This window comes from Artibeus jamaicensis, unplaced genomic scaffold (assembly GCF_021234435.1).
Source record: "Artibeus jamaicensis isolate MK-2021 breed Jamaican fruit bat unplaced genomic scaffold, CSHL_Jam_final contig_391, whole genome shotgun sequence".
In the NCBI taxonomy this organism is placed as follows: Eukaryota; Metazoa; Chordata; class Mammalia; order Chiroptera; family Phyllostomidae; genus Artibeus; species Artibeus jamaicensis.
In genome coordinates this window covers 28,331,921-28,357,177 of record NW_026521814.1, presented here as the reverse complement: position 1 = coordinate 28,357,177, position 25,257 = coordinate 28,331,921, and the positions used below count along the sequence as shown (strand labels likewise).

The following is a 25,257-nucleotide window of genomic DNA, read 5'->3' as shown; positions in this document are numbered from 1 at the left end:
GATTATAAATCTTCACATTTATCATCAATACAAATTGAATGTATTTATATTTATCATCAAATACAAATTCTTTGTATGTTTCTAACATTCCCATCTTTTATATTAAGAAACTATAAAACTCTTACTTTGTAACAGCCAAATCTCTCTTTTATGTGTTTTTTAAGTCTAGTTCATGTCGTAAGTAATCTTACATAAGGTATGTTTCCATTATTATTTTTAGTTTTAACTTTTTGGGGAGACAAACTTCGCAGTGCATCTTGACAGCGCTTCTTCACTGTCACCATTTCTACCCAATGAGCAATAAGATTCTGTGCTTTATGGCTTAGTTTGAATATAGGAACCAATTACAAATAATGCATAAACAAACTATAGTTTTTAATAATTGGTCTGTTTTATTTCAAGGATATTACAGTGGTAAAGTCCATGAAGAGTCCTCCTGCCGGAGTGAAGCTTGTTATGGAAGCCATATGCATCCTGAAAGGCATCAAAGCCGACAAGATCCCTGACCCTACAGGTTCAGGGAAAAAAATGGAGGATTTCTGGGGTCCAGCTAAGAGACTTCTTGGTGATATTCGATTTCTCCAGTCACTTCATGAATATGACAAAGACAATATTCCTCCAGCTTACATGAACATCATAAGAAAAAACTATATTCCAAATCCAGATTTTGTCCCAGAAAAGATTAGAAATGCATCCACAGCAGCTGAAGGTTTGTGCAAATGGGTGATAGCAATGGATTCATATGATAAGTAAGTACTGGAAAAATGAAAACAAACCAATATGTTTTATTTTTAAGTTTGGTCAGTTAGACAATGTAAAACTTAAGAGCTCTCGCTTGAGGTGAGAGTAACCCCAGATGTCCAATACCTGCTTACATGTTTACTGAAGAGAAGACTATACTAATTAAATGATATTATACCATGGTACTTAAACTTTTTGGACTCAGAAGCCCTTTAAAATGTACTGGAGACCCACGAAATGTTTGTTTATCCATCATACTAAAAATTAACACTGAATTTTTAAAATATTTATTAATTCTTTTTAAAAAGCAATGAAAACATTACATGTTAACACAGTTTATATTTAAAAATCTATATTTTAAAAAAATTTATAAGAAGAGTGATAGTGGTTTATATTTTAACAAATCTCTTTAATATGTGTTCTAATAGAAGATAGCTGAACTCTCAAATCTGCTTCTTCATTCAAGCCATTGCAATATATTATTTTGACTGAAGCATATGAAGAAAATACAGTCTCACACAGATGTTTAGGTACACAAGGCAGGACCTCATGGATACCCTTAAGTGGAATGACGTGCCTTGGACCACATTTGGAAAACCACTGGTGTAATATGTATTCTTTATGAGATGAGGAGCCTTTTTTGATGAGTGTATGAGAGCCATTTTATAGCATGTACACAGAGTAAAAGTTATTGGTAATTTCTTCAAAAAGCAACTATTACAAGATATCTTTTAAATTCATACACAATTTTAATCATTGTACACATATATTACATGTTCTATATGTTTGGAACCATGATATACCATGTTAATAATAAATTTTAATTTAATGTTTTCTTTTTTGGGAAGACAACATGAGTAACTCCGTTTTCCAGATAGAGAAATAATTTAGGTCAGTCCTTTTTCCTGCATAGTCCCTTTTATTACCAACATACATATTTATAAGAAAATTGAGTTTTACTTAAGGGTATATTCTGAAATTTAAAAAAAGAGATAAAATCACACAGATGATATATCTCACCTTGTCATCAGAATTAAACCTTAACAAATGGGGCTACTTTCCCCAAATACTGTAATCTACATATGGTGCATGAATATGCTTTCTCCTTTGGCAAAAATCACCAAAATTCCACATTAACAACAATCAAATGTTTTATTTTGGGTAAAAAATAATTACTTATTTGAAAACAAACCATTCTGCATATGCAGAAAACATTCTGCATATTTGGTATCTATTTTAATAGTCATTTCTTATGTAGCAACATCAGGCTGACTGATTCTCAGATGAAACAGAGAACATAGAAATCAGGATAGGCTGAGTTATAGTAAGAATATTAGGAAAACAAATTCGATGAAAGTGCACTGGAATTTTAAATGTACAGTTCATTTTCCAATTTTCCTTTTTGCAGAGTTGCAAAAATAGTAGCTCCTAAAAAGATAAAACTGGCTGCAGCTGAAGGGGAGCTGAAAATTGCCATGGACGGTCTTAGAAAAAAGCAGGCAGCCCTGCGTGAAGTTCAGGACAAGCTGGCCAAGCTTCAGAACACACTTGAACTAAACAAAGAAAAGAAGGCTGACTTGGAAAACCAGGTATAGGACGATACAGGCAAATTGTCCATTATTGTAAGTAAAAACAATGTTCCTGTTAGCATATTACCCAGCAAGCCTCTTTTCCTGCTGGTCAGGAGTTAGTAAGCTATGGCCCACAGGCCAAATCCAACGCTGCCCATTTTTGTGGCCTACAAGCTTGTCATGGTTTTGATATTTTTAAATGATTATGTATGAAATGGTTATATAAGTACCTACATAATATTCTCAAGTTTACCTCTTTGGCCCCAGAGCCTAAAATGCTTACCTTTTGGCCCTTCCCTCCACCCCCAACAAAAAACAAAAATTGCCAGTCATCTCTGCTTTATATTTTATTTATTTATTTGCTTTTTTTTTTTAAACTTTTTTATTGATTATGCCATTACATTTGTTGTATTTCTGCTTTATATTTTAAAGTACTGAGCTAGAGTATTTAAATTATTCTTCATGTTATAGGTAAGGAAATGGACAATCAAAATATTAATCAACTTAAGTTGTTTAAGAGTTCATGGCAAAGCTGTGATTAGAACCCAATACCCAGAACAATAAAGACTGTGTCCACTGAAAATGTTTTTAAGACCAAAAACATTGCTCTAGCTTATATAGCAATGGTGTTTGCAAGAATTAACTGTTAAAGTCTGATTATGCTCCAGAAAAAAAGTCAAAATACTTCGTAACAGTCACAATTTGTTGTGTGCTTCTTATGTGCAAAGCATTGTTGTTCTGAAAGCAGTATGTATTTATCTCATTTGTTCTCACAGCGGCGTTCTGAGGGGGATCATCTTCGTACCTTTTTGTAGAAACTAAAGCGTGGAAAAGTTGGGCAGATTGTCATGCTCAACTTCTAAGCATTAAGGCTAAGATCTGAACCCAGGCAATCTGACTCTAAAAGTGTGATGCTGTGCTCTTTCCCACAGTGCCACACTGCTTCCTTCTATAGCATATGTGCACATGTTCTGTATTTGTACAGATAAGTGACATGGGAGTAATATTTAGAAATGCAACCTATTACTGGGCATGATTTACTAGTGATCAGTTTCAATTAAATAATATAACAGACAGTATGTTGTTGCTGTCTGACTCTAAACATGGTTCAACTCTGCTGTATGTTCGAAGTTTCTGTTAATTTTTCAAAATGAAATGTTAAAAATTGTGGTGATATAAAATGAATATATGTATATATGTTTTCTGAAAATCTGCTTTAGGAGGAGAAAAACATTTTAGCTAAAATATTTTTACTCACTAGTTTCTGAGGACAACTTTACTATAGTCCAAGACCTGATTTAACATTTCAACATCATTGAAAAAATAATGGGAAAAAAAGAATAATGGATGAAGAAAGAAACTAGGAAGACAAAAACTATTAGAAAAAGGAAAATTAAGAAAAAAATTTAAATTTAGGAAGTATTAAAAATATTATCAATTAGATACCCTTTGCTTTTTAAACCTATCTTTAAATAAACTGACACAGTATTTTATATCTTTTAATCTAAAAGCAATTATTTATTAAAAATATTAATAGCATTAAGAAAAAATATAAGCCAAATTCCTATTATAAAATAATATAAAAGTCTCTATTTTTACCCATTATTTACTTTTTTCATGTGAATTATATAATTTTAAACTTTATAATAATAAACTTTACTTATTCTTATCTTTTTTTCAAAATAAAGATGTTAAATCACTTAAAATTAAATTAAAAAATTCAGGTATTCTACTAGAATATCACTATTGCATGGGTTGAAATGGTTTTCTCCCAAGTTACTTTCAGAATCACCTGTTTTACTTTTTTAATCACATTGTTCAATTGTACATATCAAATTTGGTTAACAGTCTTTTGCACAAAGTAGGCTCTCAGCTCTTGATTGACGCCCTGAAGTAAGGTCAATGGCAAGTGTATTGAGTGTGTTGACACTGTTTAACAACTTGAAAGTTTCACTTCATAAGTAAGCATAAATATGAAAACTTTTAAACATTTAACCTTTAAAATGATCAAATCAACTGTAAGTTAAATGAGTCAAAAATGTTCACAGAATATTTAAAATAAAATGCATTTAGATTATTAAATAGAGGGAGAACATCTATATTGGCAAGAAAATGCCCCTTATTACTTACTTAACTTTTAGTGTCTTATACTGTAGGTCATTTCCTGAAATAGAGCTATGTTAGCATCATGTGATAAATATGATTTCATTAATTGCATTAAACCCTTTATTATGAAAAAATTCTAAAGCATCATGAACTTCCCAGTATCCATAATGAGGTATCTCACATTTTTCTTTCAGAGGGTTGAAAAAATTCTAACTAGAAATTTGTATTTTAAAAAATCATTTATCTCAAAAGGTAAAAGCTCACGGAATTTTAAGACTCATTCTGCTGTGGATGTTGATAAAAATTTACTTTTATTTTTGAGGTTGACTTGTGCAGCAAAAAGCTAGAACGAGCTGAGCAGTTGATTGGAGGCCTTGGGGGAGAGAAAACGCGATGGAGCCAAACAGCTCTGGAGCTGGGGCTGCTGTATGTCAACCTGACAGGTGATATCCTCATTTCCGCAGCAGTGGTCGCCTACCTGGGGGCCTTTACCTCCAACTATCGACAGGTAAGAGATATTAGTCGATCCGTAAGGTCTCTTTTGGACCCTCCCATGACTGCCAACATTAATCCTAGGGATGTTTGTTTGTTGTGTTAAATGTGAGAAGCAAAATGTATTTGATTTTTGGTTGTGCTTAAGTTATTCTCTGAATTAGCTCTATAAATACTCATATGAAATCTGTTTTAGGAAGAAAAAATCTATTTAAGAAATCTAATGTGAAATGGTAGACCCCAATGATAAAATTTTAGTTCCTAAGCAAATATTAAGGTATCAGTATTGTGTGTGTGTTTTATCCACTAATCCCTGTGAATTTCAATAATAAATCATTTCCAAATCTCTTCAGAGACTGAAACTTCATGGGAAGAAATAGTTTGCCTAAAACTCAATTGATAAGTGACTTTTTTTCCTTAGGAAACAAAGACCAAGTTCCCTGTTTCCAATTCCCACCCTTTTGCTAGATCCCACCTCAGTTTTCTCCTTGACCCAACACTGGACCCTATTTCTTCTCCCTCACTTCCACTTTCCAGGCCCTTTGTGAATGAAACCCAACAGATTCTTCATCTGTCTTAGGAAAATTGAACTAGAATCCAACCCTGAACATGGCCCAATTGAAGCAAGGAAAGAGATTTAGAAAGATTGAAAGAATTAAAAGGAAAAGAGGGTGATGATGAGAACAAAGAGAAGGAAGAAAATTAAAACATTTGTCAACAGCTTCCGTTGTAAAGCAAGGAGAGAACAAGAAAATGATAACAACTTTATCATTTTATGAAACATTTGCTTGCTTATGGTCTCAGCTGAACCCCACTTAATTTCAGGACTTTCTCTTAAGCAGGATTCTTGGTGGCCACCATTTTAGCTTGTTTGATTTGTTGTTTTTTTGTTGGTTTTTTTTTACAAAACGGGTTTAAAATCATCACACACATAGTGCTTCTATCTTTAGTCTTTGGGGTTCCGGTAGCCCCTGTCCTGGTGCACAACTGTCTGTGGTTATAGCATTAACATCTTGTAGTTCAAGCAGTTCAAATTTAACATGACACTATTTACCTAGTAATAGATTTGTTTGTGTGACATTTCAGAGACTGGGACTTATAAAGCTCAAGAGACTTACTCAGAGCAATGCAGCTGATCAATGACAGGGCAGGAATGTGACTTGACATCACCTAAATTCTTAACCGAGCACTCTTTCTCCTCTTCTGCATCAGTGTGGAACAGCGGAAGGAGTAGCTGCAGCCACCCTTACCCTCCCTGTTGGTTCCCAGGAGTGTGCACTGCTCCTGCTTTGTGGTCCAGGGCCGCCATGCTGAGAGTATGCCAGCCAGTGCCACTCCTCCCAGCCCAACTCCCTCTAACAGACTCAATCCAAGGCACAGTGTCTTGCTGACTTTACAGTTACCTGCTTTTACCAGAATGGGGCTGCCAGTCAGACCCCCACACAGATGCTTCAAGGAAGCGATGGAGTCCAGAACTGAGACCTTGGAATTCACCAACAGAGCAAAGCAACAGTCAAAACACTACCAAAGCTCATAGCTCCCTCTGTGATCTCATACCCACTGTCTTCACCCTGATTCATGAAGGCACAAAATCCCATCTCATCAACAGGAAAGCTTAAAGGTGGTTTCATCTCTTGCTTCACTGTGCCTGCCTAGGGCTTCCCTTTTCTTAACAAGTCTCTAATGTAACTGTTTCTTTCTGTGAATTCATTCTTTGAGTCCCACTCTATGATCTTCTTTCTTTTATTTCTCTTGGGTCAGGCAGCTGGCCGTTTACACCCCATCAAGAGTTTCCTACTCCACTGTAATTTTAGCGTATGTGCTGCTGAAGCGAGTGCTGGGGCTCTTTAATTCTAAACATAGTGGTTATTGTGGCAAGTTCAGTGTTCTGCTCAGGTTCCCTCCTGGCTTCCTGTGCTTTCACGTTCAAAAACCAGCACATGGGTCACTTTTCTGACAACACTTCCCTTGGGTTCTTAGAACCCACTTGCCCAGCAGTGCCTGGAGAGCTAGAATTGCCTGAGAATTTACTTCCATCCGACTTAGGCCTTCCAGAATGACTGGCAGACCTGAGAGCATAGGCACTTGCCTCCCTTCCCTCGCTGGTTGGGACAACTCCGAGGAATAACTTGCACCTTGTAGGATCAAGACGGAGCCACCTGCTGCAGAACTGGCTGACGCCTCACCTTTAACCCGATCTCCTGGTTCTTGTCCTGCCTCCTCTAGCATCCCTCCTTTCATAAATCTTTTCACATAAATCTTTCTCTCCGAGTCTGCTTCGGGGAAACCCAACTAAGACAAAAAGACATTACAATAATCTTGTTTTTTTCTAACAAGCTCTCAGGATACCAAGAACTTTCCATAAATAGCTACATTTCCCTCCCTCCAAGCTTGAATCCAAGTAGTAGTCAATTCTTCATCAAAGCTTTTCCTAGTATTCTTCATTAAAAAAAAAAAGCATAGAAAACTTCAGTTCTCTTAAGATAACTGGCCTATAGCACTTCAACTGAAATGCCCATGCCAATTGCAAAACAGAATCCTGTAGCTTTGTGAGGACACAAGCCCTGGAATTCAATCAAGTTGAATTTTCTAAGTGACCTTTTCACTGCCGATAATCAAAGTCAAAACTGTTTTGGTGCTGGTGAATGCTTGCACGAAGGTGACACCCTTAACGGTTGGTTTTTCATTTCCTCCATCTGTCTTACCACCCGATTACCACCACGGCCCTTGGCTTGTTTTTTTTGAGATGCCTGTTCAGAGTCCCTCATTTCAGTTCATTTTAGTTATTCTCTGCTGCTACATGTAATTGGGTCACTTCAAATTTTAATCCGGAGTTCATCTGTGGTAACATACTACACCTGTCAACTATAAACAACATTCCACAACAATTAATTGGCTTTCAGCTTCTCTTTTCCCCATATCACTGGCTGCCATGCCTCCTCCAGCATCAAGCTGTATCTGAGAACACCTGCAGCCTTCCCCAGAAGCATGTAGCTCAGCCTATAGCCTGACAACAGGAACTATGCCAGTGGGCACTGATAACTAGGAGGGAGAATACAAACTGGAAATGCTACCTGCCCCTCCTCCCTACAACCAAAGCAAACAAAAAGGCCAAGTGACAGTTATTAGGTACTCACGAGAGGCAAGATTTTTGTCCCCAGTGTTTGCCCTCTAGTGTTATGCCTGTGAATATGTTACATTACGTGGCAAAGGGACTTTGCAGGTGGCATTAAGGTTGACAATCAGCTGAAGTTAAAATAGGAAGATTATCCTTATTTAGTGAGACTTGACTATAAGTCTAAAGTTTTTTTTTCTTGAACAAAAGTGAGAAAGAGCCCAAAGAATGATAGGGGCATTTTAAAAGGATGTAGAATTTAGTTTATAGGCACTCCCACCAGCCAGATCACCAATAAATAATAATAGTAATATATATAACTCATTAAATAAAATTTAAAAGATGTGGGAAAATGGGTGAAAGGAGTCCATAGGTATGAGCTTCCAATTATAAACTAAATAGGTCATGGGGATGTAGTGTACAGCATGGTAGCTATAGTCTGTACATGTGAAAGTTGCTAAGAGAGTGAACTTTGAAAGTTCTCATTACAAGCAAAAGCTTGTAACTCTGTATGGTGATAGATGTTAACTAGAATTTGTGGTGATCATTTCATAATATATACAAATATCAAGTCATTATACTGCACACCTGAAACTACTATATTATATGTCCATTATATCTCAATTATAAAAAGAGATAAAAATGGGAAAAGATAAATCTAGCATGACATAAATTAATAATTTTTCTAAATGAGTGCCTGACAAAACTCAGAATGTTTACATATAGGTACAAATATCTTTCCACAAAATGCTCGCTAACTACAAAGGGAAGGGGAAAAGTGCAAGTTAGTGGAATATGATATTTCATAAGCACTGTCTTAACTCAGTTTTGAGTCATGATTAAAAACTCTGAATCCCCTGTTGTGGGCCGTTTGCTAAGCCCTCCCCACAACCATTTCCCTGATCAGGCATTCCAAGGTTATAATAACCGCACATACCTTCCAGAGGACTCCAGCTACCTGATACCCAGGAACTACCCCTTCTTAGTTTTGTGTGTGGAATTATTCTAAATAGTCAATACCCAAGAAGCCCATGAAACTTAGCTTGTTCCACATAAACTGCCTCCTGCAGTTCCACCGCACTGCTGCTCCCCTGTGTCCAGGTGTGCCCCCTCGTGGGGCAGCTGCTCTCATTTGGACCTGTAGACGGCAAAGAGGCAAAGAGTTCTGCCTTTCATCTACCCAGGTGTCTTAGTGTTGTGTCCCACCATCCAGTGAAGCATTAATCACACCTAAGGTCATGTAATTATGAGACAGAAGCCTGGCAGGCAACACCATAATCCAGTGTTGAAAATCAGCATCATCAATAAGTGAACAATTTGAAATCATGTACCATTGATGGAATGCAATGAGAAGAACACAACATCATTTCTGTAATATTCTCGCCAAAGTTCATAGCATGAATTGAATCATGAGGGAACATCACACAGACCAAATTAGGGGGGAATTCTATACAATAACTGGCTAATCAAGGTCATGAAAGTCATCAACTGCCCCAAAGCTATCGTGGCCTTTTCTGTGCAATCCTAAGGGAATGTTGCTGAACTTACTCAGAAGGAACCCAAGGGAGGTGCCACCACGCCCTCTCATCTAGCACCACTTCACAAACAGCATCTTCATCCGCCCCTGGGCTGGTGCCAACAACACATATATCCAACTTCTCCGTGTCTCTTCCTAACCTATTTTTTCACTAGTCATGTCTTTTACTATTTCTGAATTCTCTGATCTGTACCTTCAAATTGCTCCTTGATTTCTGACTTTTTGAGTGTGAACCTGAGCTTGAAGAACCCTTCTGGTTCCTGAGCGTCCCAGGTGGAGCACCTCAAATTCCAATATATGTCCTGATCCCTGTTGGTTTCTAATAGTCCTGCCATAGTTCCTCCCCCAGGGCATGTGAAAGCCGGAAACAAATGTTTTCTATGCCCCTTACCAGTTCAAATTGGAATTACTTTTGTACAATAATATCATATTAAGTTTGCTGGCTATTTGTAATGTAAAGAAAATACATGGAAAAAAATGATGGTCCCCAACCACTTTGTCAGGTGAATCTTTAGAATAATAGCTGGCAGTTCTTTTCCACATACAAAATTCTGGCTTTATTATTAAGTGATCTATCTAAACTTTATCTTACCATTAGATATAATTAATTTTCATTTGAATACATAGTGGACATTCTAAGCTATAATTTGCTTGAAAAAAATCTGATGAGCACAAGTCATTTTTTAGGTAGGATTTCAACAATTGTTTGGTGACTCAATGAATGAAGTATAATCATAGAGTTTACAAATTATTCATTTAGTAAACTCTAACATATTTTTATCTTTCTGTGTATGTTGTAAAGAACCAAACAAGGGAGTGGACAAAACTGTGCAAAAGTGGAGGTATTCCCTGCTCTGATGATTATTCTCTTATGAGTATCCTGGGAGAAGCAGTGACAATTCGAACCTGGAATATTGCTGGGTTACCTTCTGACTCATTTTCCATTGATAATGGAATCATCATAATGTAAGAAAAATATTTTTCTCACAAATGATCTCTGTTAATCAGTAGATTTATTTATCCGAGCAGCTTTTTAAATAATTACAACTGGTAAACTTTGAAAGTATTGAAGAAAAATTTTGCTTAATTAGCTAAATTGCCTCTGTGACAACTTCAAGTGTACCAACATCTGCATCATGGGAGTGACGGAAGAAGAAAAGAGACAAGTAATTGGAAACCTATTTAAAAAAATAATGACAGAAAAGTTGGTGAAGGATATAGACGTACAAGTCCAGGAAGTGCAGAAAGTCCCAAACAAAATGATCCCAAAGAGGCCCACACCAAGACACTTCATAATTAAAATGCCAAGGGTTAAAGATAAAGAGAGAATCTTAAAAAACAACAAGACAAAACCAGTTAGTTATCTACAAGGGCATTCCCATAGGACTGTCAGCTGATTTCTCAAAGAATCTTTGCAGACTAGAAGGGATTGGCAAGAAATATCCAAAGAGATGAAAAGCAAGGGCCTACAACCAAGATTATTCTATCCAGCAAAGCTATAATTGAGAATTGAGGATAGATAAAGAGCCTCCCAGACAAGAAAAAACTAAAGGAGTTTTTCATCACCAAATTATTATTCCATTATATGGAATGTAAAAGGGGCTTATTTGACAAAAAGAAGAAAATAAAATATTTGATCAATAAAATGGCAACGAATACATATCTGTCAACAAGTGAATCTAATAAATAAAATAAGTAAAGAAGCAGAACACAAAACAGAATCATAGATACAGAGAACGTTTTGAGGGTTGCCAGATGGGAGGGGTGTTGGGAGGAGGGGTGAAAAAGGTAAAGGGATTAAGAAATACAAATTTGTAGTTACTGAAAAGTCATGGGGATGTAGAGTATAGCATATGAAATGGAGCTCGTGTATGCATGGCCCATGGATGTGGACAACGGTGAGGGGATTGCCTGAGGGAGTGGGGGAGCTGGGAAGAGGGGGACAAAAGGAACAGAATTGGGACAACTGTAATAGCATAATCAGTAAAATATAATTTAAAAATAATAGTTCAATGTGAATAATCACTCCCTTCTATTAATATTGGAATAGTTGAATATTGGAGACCATAGTAAAGAAACCAAAAAAACCCAGATTACTTGCTTAATTTTAAATTGCTATTTAGCAATAGAGCAATACTTTACCATAAGTAAATGAAGTCCAGAATTTTTCTTCCCAGGGTTTTGTTATTGCAGGTTAATGAGAGTTACGGCAGTGGGTTGTTGGTGCTGATGGTTTTTGTTGTCTCATCTGGGTGTGGGACTAGTCTAAATGATATGGATACACTTCTGGGTCATGGGCTGATTTGAGCTTTTACAACCATGGCTGCTAATCTTAGAATTTCCTTGTTACTAGGTAAACATTAGGGAAACTGGGCTGGGAGAATACTGGAGGTACTGGTTAACCTCTTGTGACTCCACAAGACCCTGAAAAATAAACTGGGTATCTCATGATTCGTTCTGCTTGTTTTTTGTCATAAATGGGAAGATGTGATTGAGAATAAGGCAGTAAGTATGAGCTCTCCCATAATGTAAAACCCCTGACTTTCAAAGGATGTATTTCCATCCAGAAGAAGCTCACAATCATTAGGCAAACAGGTAATAAATTACAGTACATATATCACATTAAATATACAAGTATTTGAGACAAATAGTCAACAATTGTGTTAACCCGTAAGGGTCCATGCCTATTATGAATATTAGATGATATACAGTTATGCTTTTTACCTTTTTTAGACCATTATGTCCTCAGTGGTCTAGAGTTCAAAGAGAAATATGATGTCTCAATTCTTTTTCCACTGTGCAAATGATAGCAGAAAGCAGTGTGAGGGTGAAGTGATTTTCAAAGGTCACAGGAGTAATTAAAAGCAAGGCCTAGTAAAGAACTTGAGAGTTTGCTGATTTCCATGACTGTTAATGGTTGACATTGTGACTTAATTAGCAAAGGCAGAAAATACTTTCAAAATGTAATTTAACATTTAGAGAACTGTAATTTTCCAAAAGAAGTAAAACACTTGTGTTAAGTTTGCCAGATGGCTTTTATGGTTGTCATTCTCATGGCCTGTTCAATTTAAATGTCTCTGCTCAGGAGACATAGTTTCTCATAATAAGTTAAAAAATTACTATTAAGCACAAGCTGTAAGAAAGTGATATATGTGTAATTAAATACAGAGAAAAATCATAGCTTAACCAGCATCATCTTTTTTCTCTTCTTCAGGAATGCAAGAAGGTGGCCTCTGATGATAGACCCCCAAGGTCAGGCTAACAAGTGGATCAAGAACATGGAAAAAGCTAACAGTCTTTACGTAATTAAATTAAGTGATCCTGACTACGTCAGGACTCTGGAAAACTGCATCCAGTTTGGCACTCCTGGTGCGTAGTTGGGTCACGAGCACACATTACCAGAATGCCTGGCGAGGGCACAGTTAACCCAAATGATGCAGGTCATGTCTTTGTAAAAACAATCTTTCTGTCGGACTCATCTTACAAATGACAATAAATAATGAAAGACATTAACTAATTTTGTTAATGTCTTTCATTATTTATCGATAGTTAATCAAGTGAGAACTTTAGAGATTATAGTTCCAGAAGGTTAGGACATATTCTTTCTTTCAAGGTTCATTTGTGATGCACCCTCTAACTGAGCTGTTTTAATTTTTGTCTTTCTTTGGCATTCCTTAGTTCTCCTTATAACCCCAATTCTATGATTAAATGGGCCACTCCCTATGCCAGAACTCTTTTAACGCATTAGTCCAATTATCTATTTATTCTTCTCTCAACTTATCCTGTAAAAATGGCAGAGAAGTAAGTACACATTTCACATGGCTGATTATTACCTGCCATTAGCAATGGGGAGATTAGAAGCACATCAAGGATTTTTCTATTAAGCTCTAAGCACAGGTCACATTTGTCAAAACAAAAACCAAAATGTTTATGATTGGAGTAAATTGGGGTTATTAGTCACATTTTAAATTCATGTTATTCATCCAGTTTGATTATTTACTTGACCAAATAAATGGAAATATTATGAAACTACAACATATTTAGACTCAGGACAAGCTTAGCAAATCTCAAGTACCATTAGAGTTAGTATTACATGGAAAAATCATAATAAATGTACCAGGTGGTTTTATAGGTATTTTATTTCTGTATATTAATAATGAATTAATCTTCAAAATATTAAGATTTTAGCTTCTGTTAGGGTAAGCATGAGATGAAAGAAATGTAGATCTACCAACAAAATTTGTGTGCTACACACACATACACACACACACACGAACAGAATTTCATTCATCCAATCAGTGTCCCTAGAGTGTAGGATAGTTACATAGCAGTTATGAAAAAGGGAATGATGACCTCTACTGTCAAACATCTTGCTTTTTTTAAATTAGACAGGATCCAATAGTGTGTGTCGCTCACTGAAATAAAAAGTGGCCATACCTCACTAACCTTTATTAGAATTACTGTGCTCTTACAAGTAATGTGGTGTGAGGAAGAAAGGAGTTACTGTACTTTGAGTACTTACAGCAGTGTCTGATAAGCTCAACTTAGGTTGTGTTTTTTATTCTGTGGTTTATGTGTATCATCTTTTAATTATATTAGTATAATATTTAATTGCATTAGTCTATTAAGAAAGGCACAGATAATAACCGATGAGAATTTAGAGGAATCAGAGATTTATTGAAGAAATTAGCCCTGTAGATACTTTTAAAATTACCTGATTTAACTTAAATATTCAGATAATTTCCTTGACACAGGTAAAAAAAAGATTAATGATGATTGATTCTTTACCATGTGCTTGACATTCTGGAGACCTCTGTGATCTCAGCCATGTGAATTGATGATATTATTGCATCGTTTTAGAGAGAAAAGGGCCATAGAGACAATCTCTGTAGTGTTTTTCAAATGATGGGTTGCAACTCTGAGAGAAAAAAACCAGCTTAATGGGTCTTGACAAGAATTCTTAAATGAAACACAGCAGAAAATAATGAATGTGTTAGGCTTCATAACATGGAGTAAAGGTTGGCATTATTTTAAGAAATTTAAAAAGTTTTAGATGCACATACATGTATATGAGATTAGGATTTAAAATGTATTTCTTACTTGGAGTTGTGGCCATAAAAGTTGAAATCCAAGAGTGATTTTAACCCCTTCATTTTGTTAACAAGGCGGGTGAGGTGCTAGAGAATGTCAGCTACATGGCTTAACCGAGACTGTATCCCTGTGGAATGGAGGGCCGAACAGCCCCCAAGCCCTCTGCCCCTGTCCCGGGTTTCCTGTGTCACTCACAGGTCGTGTTAACCTACTTTGGGGAATGAAATACTTTAAAAATAGATAATGATCATTTACAATGCCTTCTAATGTTATTCATCAGAAAGAGGTGAAAAGTTTTAAATCTGTTATAGAAAGAGAAACAGATGGCAGATTTGAAAACTTTTTATATTTAGCCTTCAAGTAAAATAATGAATTACTGTTACAGTTTTTAAATGTAAGCAGTTGAAGACTCCTCTGTTTTAGAAGTTTTTTCAGATGCTGTTCGGTTTGAGGGAGGTGGCGTTTGGTCTGCCCGCCCTCCCTCCCTCCCTCGCGGGCACCCCGGGTCCAGAGGTTTCCTTTCACCTTTGTCACCCACCTGCCTCTGCTTCAGCCAGAACAGGGCTCCCTTTTATTTGTTTATAGTGAGCTTTAAGATAAAATCCTCTTTCATAAAATATATCCTGCCACTTAGAAAAAAAATGGAAAGCCAAGGTTCTAGAAAATAAAGGTGTGTCTGTATTAGCTACCCTAATGGATAAGGGATGTACAGAATATTAATCATACACATACTGCTGGTAAATCTATTTTTTCATAATTCAATAAAGCTGGAAAATAAAATAAGATTTAAAATTTTTAAAAGAAATTAATGTGTGTCAATTTTTAATGGCTTTTCTATGAGAAAAATATTTAGATTAAGAGCAAAATCTACCAGATCTGTGTCTTCCTTACTTTTATCTGACCTCCTAGCGTTTTGCTTCTTTCCTCCTTGTATATAACACATCAGGGGTGCAGAACTACTCCTGGTTTGATGTATTTCATTTGCTTGCTTGTTTCCTCTTTTGTTCACCCGACAAATATTTATCTTGCAATTACCATGGCTACAGACTACACAGCATGAACAAGACAAGCTTGGTCTCTGCTTTCTTAGAGTTTATCGGATTTAAAGAGGGAGACAGATGGCACATGTGATGCGGATTTGAGGATGAGAGGTCTGGGTGTACGACAGGGTGTCGTTTCCCATCTCAGCTTCCTTCCATCATTTGGTGAATTCCTTCAAATTTCATCCTTTATGGCAACAGCTCAAGCCCTGGCTGATGTGGCTCAGTGGATTGAGTGCTGGCCTGCAAACCAAACAGTTGCTGGTTTGATTACCAGCCAGGACACGTGCCTCGGTTGAGGGTCAGGTCCCCAGGTGGGTGTGTGAGAGGCAACCACACACTGATGTTTCTCTCCTTCTCTTTCTCTCTCCCTTCCTTTTTCTCTAAAAATAAATAAATAAAATCTTAGAAAAGAAAGATAATAGCTCAAGCACCTCTTTTCTTGTGACATCTCTCTTGACCTCTTCACTGAAGTGCCAGTTCTGAAACTTTCATAGTTTTCTGCTATTGGCCTTATTATTATGTATAGAACTGTTTGTCTTGTACCTCCATGCTCTTTGAGGGTACTTGAGGGTACTCAGTAATTGTTCCTTGGATCTGCTTTGAATACGGTGTGCTCCATAGTTGAACATAAAATGCAGAGGGTTTTTTTCATATTAATTTGAAGTTTCACATAGGAAAACATAGATAATTCATAATAAAAAATAATATCAATTGATGTCCTAAGTTCAAAAGAAATATTAAAAGAACACTTGGTTTTCTTTATCTTTCTGTTGCTAAGGACAACTGCCTTGAGCAAGATGATCTGCCTTATTCAACGATAGTAGCAGCCATGTGTTTGGATCGCCAGTCTTAGTTTCCCACAAGCTTTGCAAATACTTGGGAATGAAGAGGAGGCTTTTGTGTAAATCAGCATATTGTTAACTTTGATGATAGGAATATGAAAAGAGGCCTGTCTCCTGAATTTGTGCCTGTATTTTAACACAAAGCATATTTTGATTTAATTAAATGTTAAAAGAGTCCAAAGTTAGAGTCAAATAAAATAGTTAAATCAAGGATAGTCTTTTGGGTAATTCATGTACACATGGATTTAGTTCTTTTTCTTTCTGTTTTTTACGTTGAGAATACTTTTGATTTTGTGGTGAGGTTTATAATATAGTAAATATTCAATGCTGAGGACATACATGTGTTTTTAAAATCAAGATGCTACAGAATCTTTCCTAACAGGTGTAGGACTTAGTCCTACCAGTAAGGAAATAAATTTTCATTTTTGGGGAAAAATGAAGTTTGTAATATTTGAGTTTTTTAATATATATTTAGACTTTGAAAAAGACATCAATATAAATACTTTAAATTTTATTTCAAGCTATAAAGTAATTTAGGAGGAGTAGGGGATAAAATTGTTTAACACTATTTTAGTGAAAATCTAAATATTTGATTTTATGCAAATTTTACTGTTAATGAAAGAGATACTAGACAAAACAAATTTATAATATTTCATAAACAATTTCAGTTCATAACTCTAAAAAATTAATAGATTTTAAGATTTGATCATGTAAAAATAAAAAAATTGGTATCTGTTATCACTGCTATTATTTAACATTTAAGAAAGTTTTTTTAGTGCAATAAAAAACAATGAGGGTGCTATAACATTTGGAAAGAGGAAAGAATATTATCATATTTGGAGATAATGTATTTCATCTAGAAAAGCAAACAACTGAAAAGCTATTAGAATAAAAGAATTTAATAGAATAAATATATTCCAAAAAGAATATTTAAAAATCAATAATAGAGAAAAAGTAACTGTGTAATGATCGAATAGTAAACAATAGAAAAACTTAAAATGACTTTAATAATGCATAGCATGAAAATGACAAAACTTCACAGAAAAACAAAGATGAGTAAGAAGGCACTGCTTTCTCACGAGGAAAATCAAATGTAAAGATGCTAAGTCTGGGGCTTACCACAAAGATGGAGGCCTAGGTAGATAATGCTTCACTTCCTCACACAGCCAACATAAGCATAACAACTAGTTTGAAAACAACAACAACCAGAACTGCCAGAAAATTCAACTGTATGGAAATCTGACAATCAAGGAGTTAAGGAAGAAACATTCGCCCAGACTAGTAGAAGGGGTGGAAGCAGGAAGCTAGGGTGGAGAGAGGAAGCTGTGGCAGAGAGGACACTTGGCAAGGCAGTGGCTGGTGACCAGGCAGGTGAGGCAGTGGCTGGTAGACAGGGAGGTCCCACATTTGTGTGCAGAGAAGCTGGGAGGAACAGCTGGGAGCAAGACAGACTAGGCAACTCAGGGTTCCAGTGCAGGAAAAGAGGGCTTCAGTGGCTGCTGGAGAAACTGCCAGTCTCACAGGAGACTCTACTGAAAGGGCCTACAGGTTCTAGAATACACACAAGGCCACCCATCTGGGAATCAGCACAAGCAGAGCACAATTCACTTGTGAGTAGCAGTGGAAGTGACTGAAAGTGGGGTGAGAGCTGAGCAAGCAGCATTGTTCCCTCTTCCATCCCTCCCCCACGTGCAACACCACAATGCAGCAAAGTGGGTAGCCCTGCACTGGTGAATACCTAATGCTCCACCCCTTACAATATAACAGGTATGCCAGGTGAGACAAAGAAATATGGGCCAAAGGAAAGAACAGGTCAAAGCTCCAGAAAAGGAACTAAGTGAGGAGGAAGGAGAGAGCCAACATATTAGATGCAGAATTCAAAACGCTGATAATCAGGATGCTTTTAGAAATGATTGTGTACAGTTGCAAAATAAAGAAGTCAAGGCTACTCAAAGTGAAATAAAGCAAAATATACAGGGAACCAACAGTAAAGGGAAGGAAAGTGGGACTCAAATCAAAGATTTGGAACAGAAAGAAGAAATAAACATTCGACCAGAACAGAATGAAGAAACAAGAATTCAAAAAAAATGAGAGTCTTAAGAACCTCTGGGACACCTAAACATTCCAACATCTGAATCTTACGGGTGCCAGAGGAAGAGGAAGAGTAAGAAACTGAAAACTTACTTGAAAACATATTGAAGGAAAACTTCCCCAGTGTGGCAAAGGAAATACACATGCAAGTCCAGGAAGCTTGGAGAATCCCAAAAAAGTTGGATTCAAGGAGGAACACACAAGGCACATCATAATTAAACTATCCAAGATTAAAGATAAGGAGACTATCTTAAAAGCAGCAAGAGAAGAGGAGACAGTTACCTACAAAGGAGTTCCCATAAGACTGTCAGCTGATTTTTCAAAAAAAACCATGCAGGCAAGAAGGGTCTGGAAAAAAGTATTTCAAGTCATGAAAGGCAAGGACCTACATCCAAGATGATTCTATCCAGCAAAGCTTTCATTTAGAATAGAAGGGTAGATTAAAGTTCTTCTCAGATAAGGTTAAGTTAAAGGAGTTCATTATTACCAAGCCCTTATTATATGAAATGTTAAAGGGACTTATCTAAGAAAAATAAGATGATCAAAACTGTGAACTGTAAAATGACAACAAACAACTATCAACAACTGAACCTAAAAAATAAAACCAAAAACAAACTAGGCAAACAACTAGCATAGGAACAGAATCAAAGAAATGGAAATCACAGGGAGGGTTATCAGCGGGGAAGGGAAGGGGAAGAATGGCAGAAAATTTACAGGGAATAACAAGCATAATTGGTAGGTACAAAATAGGGGGAGGTTAAGAATAGTATAGGAAATGTAGAAACCAAAGAACTAATATGTGCGACCCATGGACATGAACTAAGGGGATGGGAATACTGGAGGGTGGGGGCATGCAGGGTGAAGGAGGATTAAAAGGAGAAAAAAATGGGACAACTGTAATAGCATGATCAATAAAATATACTTTAAATAAACAAGCAAGAACAACAACAAAAAGATGTTAAGTCTTTCAGAATTAAATGTTTTAGAAATAATACTAATGTTAACTTAGAAGAAAGACAGTAAAAGAGCCAATAAAAATTCAGAGGAAGAGTGAATTTGGAATTAACTGGAATAAGTTCTGGAATCAAATCTATATATGTGAGCTTTTAATGTGTTAGAATATAAGTTTTACAAACCAATGGAAAAACAATAGATCATTCGGGAAATGTTTTTGGGGAAAAAATATCAAATTAGATTCTTACCTCACACCAAAATGTGCTCCAGATGAGTTAAAGAATTAAATATGAATAAAAAAGGAAGACATAAATGCTAAAATAAAATATAGGGGAATAACTAAGTTGTCTCTGATGGGAAAAGATTTCCTAAGAAAGTAAACAATAGAAAAAAGAAAAAGATTAGTAGATTTGACCATGAACATTTATAATTTAAGCCAAGAAAAAAGCCATTATATCGAGGAAATTTAAGAGAATATCAAGCAATAACAATTTGTGGAATTTATTCATATCTCAATTTAAGCTATCAAACTTCAGACCACATATTTTAAGACAATGAGGAAACATATTCCCTGACTTTATATTTGATGAAATTGTGAATTGATCACTTTTAAGGTGTGGCCATTTTTAAAAAAATATTTTATTTATTTATTTTTTGAGAGAGGGGAAGGGAAGGAGAAAGAGTGGGAGAGAAATATCAATGTATGGTTGCCTCTCATGTGTCCCCTGCTGGGAACTGGCCTGCAACCCAGGCATGTGCCCTGACTGGGAATCGAACCGCGATACTCTGGTTCACAGGCCCGCGCTCAATCCACTGAGCTATGTCAGCCAGGGCAAGGTGTGGCCATTTTTAGAAGAGAGTCTTTAATTTTCAAAGATAGTTACTCAGATATTTGCAGTTGAAATTTTACGATGTCTGGGATATGTTTGAGACTAACCCAGGAAGAGGTGAGGAATAGATGAAACAAGACTGGCTGAAATTGCAAGAATATACAAATTTTTTATTTTTTCCTTCTGAACAAGGTTTGAAAATCTCTGTAACAAAAAGTTAAATTATATGAAGAGATACAAACAATATTTTTAAAAAGCAGAGAACTTGGGAGATATTTGCTACAACAGTGTTAAAAATGCAAATAAAGTTTTAAAATCTAGCACATTGTGACAATTAGCACTATTTGTTCTGATAGCCACCCTCACTCCCTTCCTTACTATTTGCAACCCCAGCACTTACCTGGGCACATTGTATTCAGGGTTAAAAACAAAATTTGCAAACTTCTGTTGTGGGCATGTACGTTGTGGGCATTTGTGTTGGTCTGACCATCAAGATGTAAGTGGGAGTGCCATTTGTGATTCCCAGGAGATATACTTAAAAGGTGTTTCTTCCTTTTCCATTTCTCTTTTTATCGGAGACTGGAATGTGGATGCAGTTGGAAAGACCATTTTGGCCAAAGAGATCAAAGGCATATGCCAAGAACAGAGAAGCAGCAAGGCAGCAGGAACTCAGAGCTCTGGCAGTCCAGACACACTGTCCATTCAGTCCTGGACTGGTTACCTTGGGTTCCCTTTACATGGGATATAAATTCATTCTTGTCTAGATCACTATTATTTTGGGGTGTTATCACTTGCAGCTGAACTTAATTATAAATAACATGCCCCAGAATAGGAAAATGGACCAACTACATTAACATACAGCTGCCAGAAGAAAAATGTATTAGCCAAAGAACACCTAAAACATCAAGCCCAACATACAAATTCCAACAGCATTTTTTAAACCTATCAAATTATAGAAATCATGAATATTGTATTTAATGCTGACAGTATCACAGAGTTGCAGAGATCTGTGTAAGCCAGACTGCCCACTTCAAGTTTCTTTTTTATCATTTACTGAAATTTAACCGAAATTTTTACTTCTATTGCTTATGCCTCAGTTTTCTCATCTCTAAAAGTGGGTAATATTAGCAAATACTTTTTCAGGTTGTGAGGTTAATGAGACAAAACAATGCCAGCGTAATGCCCAACCTTTCTAAGTATAGTGGTGTATACAAACATGTTTAAAATCAAGCAAAAAAGTGAGTGCTCATGTCAATTCTGAACTCGCCGCAGCCATTTAGGAAAGTAATTTGGCAGTCTTGAAATGTCCATACCTAGTGACCATCAATTGCACCTCTCATTCTCCACCATGATTAAGTAATCTGAGATAAATGCAAGGTTTATTCAAAAAGATGTTCACTGCAGCATGATGAACATTGTAAGACTTTAATTTGGCAAATGTACTGAGACCCTTAACAGTATCACTGATCTTACAGCAAGGTTTCCCTTTTAGAATGCTATCATATGAAAATGTTCTGAAATGCAAAGTTTTTGTATACAGTGCTACTTAATATTGAGAACAGGAGATAATCCAAATATTTAATAATAGTGCATTGTTTAACAAATGAGATAATATTAATATGATAAACTATGATGCAGTAGTCACAAATATGTTTATTTTTAAAACATGAGGAAATACTTATGCTATAACATCAAACAAGATAATTAAGCTGCAATATGAGATACATTGTTTAGCATCAGCAGTGTACAGGAAAAATGAATAAAAACACTGAAGAGAAAAATATAATTTATTCCAATAATTATTATACAGATATACTTTTGTGTCATTTTTCTATCAACATATATATGGTATGAGTCAACTATATAAAACATTTTAGGGTGGAGGAGAAAGGTTAAGAATATTTTGACTGTAGGGATCCTTCCAACTTCTTAAAGGACAAAGCGAGGCGTGTGAAAATTCTTAAGTTTATTTGAGCAGAATTCTGCTAGAATCGGGCAGCACCCGCCCAGAAGTGGTTGGGAGCACTGCACCACCAGGAGCAGGGGAAAGGCTTCATAATACAGAGCAAGGGTGGAAGCAAAGAAAGGAAACCATTTAATTGTCTATAGCTTACATCCCAGCTGGCTGTTTGTGGCTGGTTGTCCCTAGCGTTTTGATTGTGTAACACTTTTTTGTAAGGAGGCGTTTACGAGCTGAGATTTTGGTCTGCTTCCGTCAGCAGCCATTAGAGCCGCGTCAGTCTAGTGGCCTTAACGAATTCAACATTTCTTTCTTCTTTCCTATATTTGCCACGTATTCTACACTAAACATGAGTTGCTTTTATAATTAAAAGTACAGTAACCATTCAAATAACTGCGCCGGGAATGCTTTTTCTCTGTTGTCTCAGATGGGTATGCCTCGCTGCCATCCCACTTCTGCAGGTAGTGAATCCCAGACCCCCCGAGGGCCCCTAGAGGAGCCGTGGTTAAGCAGTGTGGGAGCAGGCAGCAGGATCAGAGAGACCCACCAGCTAACCCAGACGTCCCACAGACACCCAGTTGTTTTATAGGATTATTTCCTTATATTTAGAAGACAAAAATATAAGTAACTGAGAACAGCAGCAATGTGGAAGGCTGAAAGAATTTGAAGGGTTGCGGGTTTACAGTTACTATGTAAGATAACATGGAATCTCTTCTGATCTGACTCCAGTGCTGCTAGAAAATGTTGGAGAAGAGCTCGATCCCATCCTGGAACCACTTCTGCTGAAACAGACCTTTAAGCAGGGTGGGAGCACGTGCATCCGACTGGGGGACTCTATCATCGAGTACGCACCAGACTTCCGCTTCTACATCACCACCAAGCTCAGAAATCCTCATTACCTCCCTGAGACTTCAGTGAAGGCCAGTATCTGAAATGAATGTTTCCTCATCAAATTTTACAATTAATGACTATACTTTCCTCCTGAGCCACAAAAACAACAGATCTTCCTAAGAAAAATGGATTTTGTCCTTGTTTGGCATTTCCTGAAATTGCTACTATAATTTCCAAATGTCGCTTTTATATGTGCACGTAGTAATAAAGGAGTCTTCCGTATGCAGTGAAAAAAGGCCATGAGAATCTAATTTCTACAACTGATGTAATTCTTAGATTTTCATTGTTAACAATAGGTGACATATATGCACATTCTTTTTTTGCAATAAATGACAATATACTACTTCTTGGAACTAAAATTCAGGAATAGAACTTCATCATTCTTCTTTCTCAGAATAAGGTTGCCAGTATTTGATTCTTATGTAATTACTTAAAAGAACTGTTTTCTTGATCACTATTTTTTTAATAATAAAACTTGCTTCAAGAGTAAAGTTAACCTTGGCTGCTGTGGCTCAGTGGATCGAGTGCCAGCCTGCAAAATGAAAGGTCACCAGTTTGATTTCCAGCCAGGGCGCATGCCTGGGTTGATGGCCAGGTCCTCAGCTGGGGGCATGCTAGAGGCAACCAATTGATGTATCTCTCCCAAACACTGATATTTCACTCCATCTCTTTCTCCCTCCCCTTCTCTCTAAAAATAAACAAATAAAACCTTTAAAAAGTTGACTTTAAAAAAAGAGTAAAGCTAGTTTTGTTTTTTTAAAGTAGATTAAGAACAGAATTGATGCTTAATTCTTCTTCTAAACTTTATTTATTGATATTATTTTAGAGAGAAAGAGGAAGGGAGAGAAAGAAACATCAGCTTGTTGTTCCACTTATTTATATATTCATTGGTTGCTTCTTGTATGTGCCCTGACCTGAGATCAAACCTGCAACCTTGGTGTGTTGGGATGACGTTCGAACCAACTGAGCTACATGGTTAGGAGTAGTTAGCTTTAGAGTAAAGAGCTAAGGGCTCTTTAGAGTGAAGAGTAAAGGGCTAAGAGTAAACTTAGCTTTAAAGTTTTAGTCAATGACTAAAATGACTTGAGACATTGATCTGCCACTGAGCTCCTGGAGGCTATTCCATTTTTTTATTCCTAATTCTTAGCCCTGGTTGGCACTTGATAAATATTTGTGGAATGAATGAGGGGGAGGGAGAGAGAGTGTGGGAAAGATAGTTTCATTTACAGAAGCTAGCAGGAAAGGACATTAAGAAATATTGATGTAGATTTTGAAAGTTACATATAGGGACAAGATTTATCCAGGGAGTTCAAAAGCTGTCTTTTATTGGAGATATTTAAATTCATGTAGACATCTCTCTGCAGAGGCAGGCAGAGGAAGATGGCATAACTCATTCCCTGCAAGATGAATAAACATAGTTCTTGCTTTCAAGAGGTTTATGTTGTAAATAACATGTATGCAAAGTGACCATACTCATGACTAGAAAGACACAGAGGTGCTCAGAGTTGGGGATACATGTTAGACTGGACTGTTGGGGAAGCCAGAATGACCGGGGGGAGGGGGACGGCCCTTGAACGTAGTTTTAAAAACACGATGTTAAAATATGGAAATTCTCGGCCACTGTTTTTAACTAATTAAAGCAAATGTTACCTAAACTCCAGAGAATCGTGTATTATTAATTTAGCCCTTGGGAGAAGTGGTACCTAGTGGTAGTCAGAGCCAGACTAACTTGCTTCAAATTGCAGCTCCATCACTAGCCAGTTGTGGGACTCTGGCCATGTTATTTAACCTCTCTGTCTATAAAATGGGAAAAATAAATGTCTACCTCATATAATTATGTGAAGACTGAATAAATTTATGTAAAATGCCTATAATAAGGCCCAGCAAGTATTATTATCTGAGCATTAACTCTTTGCATCATTAATTTTAAATACAAGTAAGAAAAAAACAAAGCATATAAGAAAATGATGAAATCTCAAAGTTGTGGTACAAA

The 25,257-nt window shown here is 36.5% G+C and overlaps 1 protein-coding gene across 1 annotated transcript in view; it reads left to right on the top strand.

The window, feature by feature from the left end:
* Positions 1 to 25,257, top strand: part of DNAH7 (dynein axonemal heavy chain 7) — a 221,069-nt gene that overhangs the window by 142,106 nt on the left and 53,706 nt on the right. The window contains exons 44-49 of the mRNA XM_053665233.1: positions 403 to 749; positions 2,150 to 2,330; positions 4,741 to 4,926; positions 10,365 to 10,528; positions 12,777 to 12,931; positions 23,103 to 23,293. Of these exons, the coding sequence (XP_053521208.1) occupies positions 403 to 749; positions 2,150 to 2,330; positions 4,741 to 4,926; positions 10,365 to 10,528; positions 12,777 to 12,931; positions 23,103 to 23,293 (1,224 nt within the window). The remainder of the gene's footprint in view (positions 1 to 402; positions 750 to 2,149; positions 2,331 to 4,740; positions 4,927 to 10,364; positions 10,529 to 12,776; positions 12,932 to 23,102; positions 23,294 to 25,257) is intronic.